An 8,615-nucleotide genomic window follows, 5' to 3' on the forward strand; every position below is an offset into this window, starting at 1 on the left:
GTTCAAATTTCTATTATATAATAATCTCAAACCCATCACCAAGGTTGGAAATGGAGATGAAAGAAATGAACTAACATGAGATTAGAATAGGCGATTGAGAAACTTGCAAATTATTTGCAAATTATTTGGTGTGAGGCATGCAACAGGGATACAATTAAATGGAATAAAACTAATGTCCAAAGCAGCAGGTATGCAATGAATATTAAAGCAAGAATCTGTGCTGGAATGAGAGATACTGGGACTTCCAAGAACACTGATAGCCTACAAGTAGTGAAAAAAAAAAGTCAAAGACAAAAAAAGAGTTGTGGAAGTCACCATGGAGCCTAGATAAACAGTGACAAAATTCTGCTTTTCATATTGTCTTTGTCAATCCTAATTGCAATTGAAATGATTTATTTTTTAAAAAGATTAATAATACTCAAACACTAAACATTCAAAATCCGCAATCAAACTTTGTTTCCTAGGGAAAGCAAGTATATCAACTGTAACAGAAGAAATAATACACACAGTTCAAAATAAAATTTGGCAAAATTTTACCAAGCAATGAACCAAATTCTGACTTTAAGTCTTATTGACATTCTCATTACTCTACGAAAGTGTTAGCCTATCCGTGAGGAAAAAAATTCAAGTTTGGATGCAGAGCACTACGAATTAGCATCTTCAGCTAACCATTGGTTGTGGCATGAAGAAGTTATGTCTCCACAAACAACTTATTTCAACAGATAAGGTAAGAATGTGTGTTCAGCAAAACAGCATTTATAAACAAAAACATTTAATCTGACAACATTTGGTAGTTTAAATATGGAATAAAATTAGAAAGATGGATACAACAATGAAATGCAGTTCTAGACTCAAGGAACTATTAGTTAAGATAGCAAGTACAAAAATAAGCACCATAGTATGCAGACTACAGAGATGGAACACAAAGGGGAAAATGAATAACTACTTAAAAGCAAGCAGAAGACCCGCTGGTGAGAGCCGAGACTCGGGCAGGGTTGGTTAAGCCAGGTTGTTGCACTTGCCCATAAACACTGAGACTAGAAGCAGGACATCTCGTACTGGGCTGCAGCCCCTGCTGGCACACACAAGACTTGGGGATGGGAGAGGGGAATTTCGGGGACTCCACTGCAATGCTGCTGCTTCCACTGGTGAGCATGAGAGAAGAGACAGGGGTTGGGCCAGTCTGGGGGCAGGCCAGGCTGGGCTAGGATGCTGCTCATACTAGCATGCACAAGAGCCAGAATGGGTATGGGCCAATCAGGCTAGCCCACCACCTGGTAAGTGTCAGAAGTGGGGTAAAGACTGGACTGCAGTACGTTCTGGCAGGTGCAAATCCAGGTCTGGGAACACATCTGGCAGGGGAACTGTGGAAACTACCCTGCTAAGCTGTACTGAATACTGATGATTCCAAGACTAGGGTTAGTGGCAGGCCAGCCTGGACAAGGCAGCAGCACCTGCGGGTGTCCATGAGAGTCAGGTATAATGTGGTTTGGGCAAGGCTAGGCCACAGCAAAGGTTGGTACATGCAAAATCAGGACTGGGGATGGGCAAGGTCGGGGTTATTGAGGGTCACGCCAAGTAGCCCACAGCAACAGCTGGTATACATGAGGACCAGGTCTGCACTGGGCTGGCTGGCCTGGACCACAACACCCATTGGTTTGTGTGAGAATGAATTCCTGTGGGATATGGGGCTTAAGCAGAACTGACAACGCTGCATCCACTGGTATGTGCATTGTCTGATGTAGTTGACAGAACAAACATGACCCTGCACTAGCTGGCCCACATGGAGTCAAGTCTGAGGTCACCCTAGATAACATTTCTTGGGAGACTCACCATCTGGACCACTAGACTCAGATCCTGGCCAAAGGGAAAATCACAGGTTGTGTAGTCTGACCTGGGAGTGCATGTATCAGGACTGGGCCTCCTCAGTTGCTGATGCCTGTGCAGTGAACAGCATGCCCAGATGCACATGGTAGACATGACAGCCAGCTCATCTAGACCTGTAGGGGATGTCAAAGTGCCCTGTCAGAGGATGGAAAGCAGAACATGTTGGACAATTCTCCTGGACAAGCTTTACAACATGTTTTTGGGTTGGTGAATATACTAAGTGGACTTTGTCAATAGACCTTGGATTTCCTCAACCCTGGAGCAATTACACCCACAATGACTCAGAACTATCAAAATCACTCAAGTAACAACCTTGGAACATTCTTTCCCACATCAGGGTTACTTAGGGCATCAAAGGACTGTCCCTTATCCCTGGGTACTAACGTAGTTCAACAACGAGTGGCTTTCTCCCTCTCTTCCACTGCAGACATAGGAGAAAAAAAACCCTGAAATATGTTTCCCACCCACTATTCACCATACTTGACCCTCCTTGCCCTAAACAGAGGCCCACATGGTCATGCATCCCTCTCAGCTATGTAAACAAGGAAAGGAGAGGAAAAGGAAAAGGAAAAAGGAAAAAAGAAAGAAAAGATAAAGGAAGAAAGAAAACACTATATTTGATAAGCAGGTCAAGAAATGAAATAGAAATAAAAATACAATCAGAACTCCATTGATAGAAAAATAAAATCAAATGTTATTGCAAAAAAAAAAAAAGTCTGGGGCCTGGTGCCATAGACTACCAGCTACAAACCTCTCCTTGAACACACCAGGATCCCATATGGGCACCAGTTCTAATCCCAGCTCTGCTTCCCATCCAGCTCCCTGCTTGTGGCCTGGGAATGCAGTTCAGGACAGTCAAAGTCTTAGGTTGCTGCACCCATGTGGGAGACCCAGAAGAAGCTCCTGCTCCTGGCTTTGGGTAGACTTAGCTCCAGCCATTGCGACCACTTGGGGAATGAATCGTCAGATGGAAGATTTTTCTTTTTGTTTTTCCTCCTCTGTATATAAGACTTTTATTTATTTATTTACTTAAATAAAAATATTTTTAAAAAGAAAGTCTGCGGACAATGAATGTCCTGGAAAATCTTCCTGGGGATAGATTTATCTAACATTTGAAAGTGATTAATAGATGTTTCCTCCTCCTCATAAATGTATCTAGGATTCTGAAATCCTAGATACTGCTGTTTCTAAAGCGTTATTCCAGGGTCATATGGGGACAGAGCTGCTCAAAACTGTTTCTTTTAATTCTTCTAGATTCCTGTATGTTTAAAACTGGAAAGGGCTAAAGAGATCCTAAACTAATCTTCATTTATAGGTAAGAAAAATCAGTGACATTTGTCCACTATCACACAGGTTACAGAAGTGGACCATGACTACAATTTCTATTTTTCCCATTCAATAAATGCAGAACTAAAAAAAAAGATGGCATCTAGAAATGCTTTTGACACAAAATGATAAATTTTCTTTGGAGATAAAGTGCCTCTCTCCCTCCTAAAGGTGGGTCAAGGCTTTCTTATCCATAGTCTTGCTACAGTCCACACCCATTGACTTGTTTTCCCTTGTCCTTCAGTTGCTTGAAATATTGTGTTCAATAATACTAATAGAAAATTATAAATTATCCATCCATGTTAATACTGGTAACTACTGTCTTTAGATTATTTTACAATTTATATACCCTACTCATGTTCCAGGAAGTTTAGTAAATGAAATATGCAATGGCTTTGAAAGTATGTGATGTACAATGTTAAGATATCAAACTCCACAAAGTAGAGGAGCTGCTTGGATTTTGAAGTATGACACAAAAAAATGGAGATAATTTTTACCTGTTTTTGAAGCCCTGAGACACCCATTTCATTAAAATCTAGACTTCTTTGATGATCATACTACCCGAGTGAAAACATATCCATTGTACTATCAGGAAAGAAGTATGAAACAAGGAGGTTTTTACTTTGTCATTAAATTTCTTTTTGAAAATGCAATGCATCTTTCTTAAAATCTTCATACTTTCATCATCCTCATTTTGATTCTGCAAATAGAACTTAGAAAAACAGATAAAAGAACTTTAGCATTTTAAGGTAGTAAAGGCTAAATAAACTTGTACTTTCAAAAATGTTTGGATAGCTGTGTGTTTTTGTTCATATTTTTTATCTACCTACACTGATTGCAATTTTCTTTATTGCAAAATTTACTAAGTATTTGTCAACTTTCCAATTCACTGTGTCAAAATGCTTAGGTAATAGCACAGACATAAGTCTTCCTGTTTCCCATGCAAAATGCATTCATGGAGAGTCTAGATTCATGACTAGAAAAAAGCATGTTGTCAAGTTTTTCAGCAGTTCTTCCATTTTCCTGTAATGGAGGTCTGAAAATAGTGCACATTTCTTTTTAATCCTTTCAAAAGTTACTTTAGAAAAATAATTTGCATGGAAAATATATATTTTTCCAAAAAAGATGCAAAGTATCAGAAAATACTTTACCATTCTTGTATATTTTTAAATGTCCTTTCACAATTTCGAAGATCAAACAGCATTTAAAAGTTATAACAAAACATCTCAATTTTATTTAATATCACAGCTGTTTTTCCCACCAGCTTTCTATGTCAATATTAATGGAGAGGAATTAAAGGGAAAAGATTTGATGTGCAGCTGCTGAAAATAGCAATAATATAAGCCATATTATCAAGAATGATGAAAGACTACAAAAAGAAAGTGAAACACACAAATATCCTCTACTGGTACAAAATGGAAGGTATGTATATTTCCTCAAAATAAAGGGAGAGTGATCTATATACACAACTATCTAATTTGTGGCAATATGAACTTTTTGGTTCTTTTTTAAACTTCCATCCCATTTCTGGAAAAAGATTTATTCATAGTAGAGGATAAAAGTTACTAAATAGAACTATTACAGAAGGTGTATAATTTACAGTCATTACATACTACATCTATATAATTTCTATAACTGTTTGGTATAAATAAGCAAAAACATTTCAGTATGTTGACTGTGCTTTCCCATTATGCCATTTGTAACTTACAATCATTCACTTTTAGCCTAAATTTTTGTTTGTATATGGCATTAAAAACCACAGCCAAGTTAGATCAAATTGGGATATATTTTATACAAGAGTCATCTAAAAGCTTAAGTTTACAAAAACAATAATCTCTCAGAAGCTATCTCATGTAATTACTTCTTTTGCAACTTTCATAACTTGTTACTGGAATGCTACTTCTTAAAATTCTTGCTGAATATTGCTTGTTTAAGGACAAAAAAACTAACAGGTGTCCACCAGTATATTTTTCACATTCCTATTTCTCTAAAAGATATCTATAGCAGATGATGTTTAAGTGTACTGTAAAAAGTCTACCAGTATGAAAAATGATTTATCACCATTACATTTCACCTGATAAAATTCAAATCTCCATTGTGAATTTTGAATCAGTCAAGCAAAGGCTAACTGATTACATTCTGCCAATTATATTGTGAATGAGGCCTAATTCAAAGAATGTGGCGTGACTACTAGACTTTATGGACCTTCACCTGAAATAACTAGTTTTTTTTACTTAAGAAAATATTTGTGCATTATTTTTGAAAGCCAGAATTTCAGAGGAAAAGGGAGAGAGAGGCAGAGAAGAGAGACAGACAGACAAAACCTTCCATCCACTTTTCCACTCCACAGATGGCTGCAGCTTCTGGGGATGGACAGCCTGAAATTGATCCAGGAGCTTCATTCAGGTCTCTTACTTGGGTATATGGGTCCAAACATTTGGACCACGTTCCACTGCATTTTCCAGGCTATTGGCAGGTGGATAAATTAGATTAGGAGCAGTTGGGACTTGAACCAGCACCCAGATGGTATCTCAGCATGGACAGTCGTGGCTTAGCTGACTATACTATATGACTGGTGCAATAACTAGGTTTAAGTCCACAGCAATTTAAGTATTGTGTGCTAATAGAGTATTGGAACTAATTATATAATTTCACAAAGTATCAGAACATAAAATTTACACATAAAAATTAATCTTTGCACAATGTCATGGCTGAAAAATAATGTGTAGTATCAGTCCCATTCACAATGGCTACCAAAAAAAAACCAAAACCACTTAAATATCTTGGGATAAATTTAAGGAGGTGAGAATTATCTGCAATAAAATAAAAAATTATGAAAAGAAATGGAAGACTTGGGCCCGGCGCCATGGCCTAGTGGCCAAAGTCCTCACCTTGAACGCCCCGGGATCCCATATGGGTGCCAGTTCTAATCCCGGCAGCTCCACTTCCCATCCAGCTCCCTGCTTGTGGCCTGCAAAAGCAGTCAAGGACGGCCCAAAGCCTTGGGACCCTGCACCTGCGTGGGAGACTCGCAGGAGGTTCCTGGCTCCCGGCATCGGATCGGCACAGCACCGGCCATTGCGGCTCACTTGGGGAGTGAATCAACGGACGGAGGATCTTCCTCTCTGTCTCTCCTCCTCTCTGTATGTCTGACTTTGTAATAAAATAAATAAATCTTTAAAAAAAAAAGGAAGACACCACAAATGGGGAAAATCTTCCATACTATAGAATTGGAAGAATTAACACCATTTAAAATGTCCTTACTACCAAAAGCAATTTACAGATTCAAACCAATCCCAATCAAAATACCATTGACATTCATCTAAGATCTAGAAAAAAGATGTTAAAATTCATATAGAAACACAAGATATTCCAAATAACAAAATTTTAAACCATTATTTTTTAAATTATATGTATATCTTATTAATTATTATTACATACCATGTATTTATTATGTGTAACATACAAATATTTATAATATATTATACACATTATAATATATATTATATAAAGATAAATATTTATAAACATATTCAAAATTTTAAACAAAAAAATTGCATCACAATACCAGCCTTTAAGATACACTGCAGAACAATTATAATGAACACAGTCTAGTATTGTCACAAAAGTAGACAAGTAGACCAAAAGAACAGAATGGAAACTCGAAATTAATCCACAAATCTACAGCCAACTAATCCTTGACAAATTACCTAAATTCAAACCTTAGAGAAAGAATAGTCTTTCCAACAGTTGGTGTTGGGGAAAATGGTATCTACATATGCAGGAGTTTGAAACAAGACCCCTACCTTACATGTTATACAAAAAATTAACTCAAAATGAATCAAGAGTCTAAGTATACGACATGATATCATCAAATTACTAAAGAAAAACATCAGCAAACGTCCACTCTCTTCTTCGTGCTCCTGGTGTCTGCCACTTAAAGGATTCAGGCTTGAGTTCTGCCCTCCCTCCCCAACCCTGCCCTGCCCTGACATTCGAGAAGACTGGGCCCCAAACTCAAGGGTGAACAAGGAGCGGAGTGGTTATCCAATGCGGAGAAGTTGAACCTATGCCGGAAGTGCTACCAGGGAGGGTTCGCTTTCCTGCCTTGTTCCGGCCTACACCAAGTAGAGCCAGATCAAAGGCTATGTCTGCGTTCAGGCATGGGCTTCCTCTTCTGTAATCGCGCTCACCATCTGGATCACTATCTTCCAAATCTACCTGCCCCGCTGGGGCGTCCTTGAGGACTACCTCTCCTTCACCATTCCCCTGGGCACGCCCTGACGGCTCCTGTGCAGGCTGGGCACCTGCTGGGCACCTGCTAGACACCTGCTTAGTCTTCCACGATGAGCTGCTCTCTCAGCGCAGCTCCAGCACCAACACTTGCTTCACTCTCCCTTGTTATGTTTTGACACCCTGCCCTTATTTCCCAATAAAAGACCCCAGTCTTCCCTGTTAACTCCCTGCCATCTTTGAGGGTGAAGCATAAAATGGTTATTAATATTTTAAAATATGGGGGCCAGGGCCATGGGATCAACAGGCTAACCCTACACCTGCACACACTAACATCCCATTTGGGTGCTGTTTCGTGCCCCAGCTACTCCACTCCCATCCAGCTCCCTGCTTGTGGTCTGAGAAAGCAGTCAAGGTCGGCCCAAGGCCTTGGGTCCCTGCACCAGCGTGGGAGACCCAGAGGAAGTTCCTGGCTCCTGGCTTCAGATTGGCTTACCTCCAGCTCTTGCTGCCACTTGGAGAGTGAATCAGTGGATGGAAGATTTTCCCGTCTCTCCTCTTCTCTGTATGTCTGACTTTCCAATAAAAATAAAATTGTAAAGATCAAAAAAAAATCAGAAAACTGCTTGATAAACGCATAGGCAAATACTTTTTGGAAAGGTCCTGAAAGCACCGGGAATTAAAGCAAAAATAGACAAGCGGGATTAGATCAAGTTGAAGAGGTTTCTGCACTGCAACGGAAACCATCAATAAAGTCAAAAGACAACCAACAGACTGGGCGAATATATGAAAACTATGCAGCTAATAGAGGATTAATATTTAGGATCTATGATGAGCTCGACAGAAACAATCCAGTTAAGAAATGGACAAAGGACATGAACAGGTACTTTTCAAAAGATGAAATACAAATGGCCCATAGACACATGAAAAAATGCACAGAATTACAATCCATCAGGGAAAGGGAAGCAAAAGCCACAATGAGCTTTCACCTCATCCCCGTTAGAATACCTCATCTGAAAATCAAAAACAGTAAATGCTGGTGAGGATGGGGGGCAAACATTTGTTAATACATTGTTGACATGAATGTTAATAAGTACAATTATGGGAAACAATATGGAGATTCCTCAATAATCTGAAAATCAATACACCATGTAACCCAGCCATTACAC

General features: G+C 39.1%; 1 protein-coding gene across 1 annotated transcript; it reads left to right on the forward strand.

The window, feature by feature from the left end:
• The first annotated feature begins 1,226 nt into the window (after nucleotides 1–1,226).
• On the forward strand, nucleotides 1,227–7,497 carry LOC118758557 (gamma-secretase subunit PEN-2-like). The gene is given in 3 exon segments (XM_036494267.1): nucleotides 1,227–1,277; nucleotides 7,236–7,321; nucleotides 7,323–7,497. Coding segments are annotated over 3 exon segments (312 nt in total).
• Nucleotides 7,498–8,615: the final 1,118 nt, after the last annotated feature.

The sequence above is a fragment of the Ochotona princeps genome, chromosome 2, assembly GCF_030435755.1.
Source record: "Ochotona princeps isolate mOchPri1 chromosome 2, mOchPri1.hap1, whole genome shotgun sequence".
NCBI lineage: Eukaryota > Metazoa > Chordata > Mammalia > Lagomorpha > Ochotonidae > Ochotona > Ochotona princeps.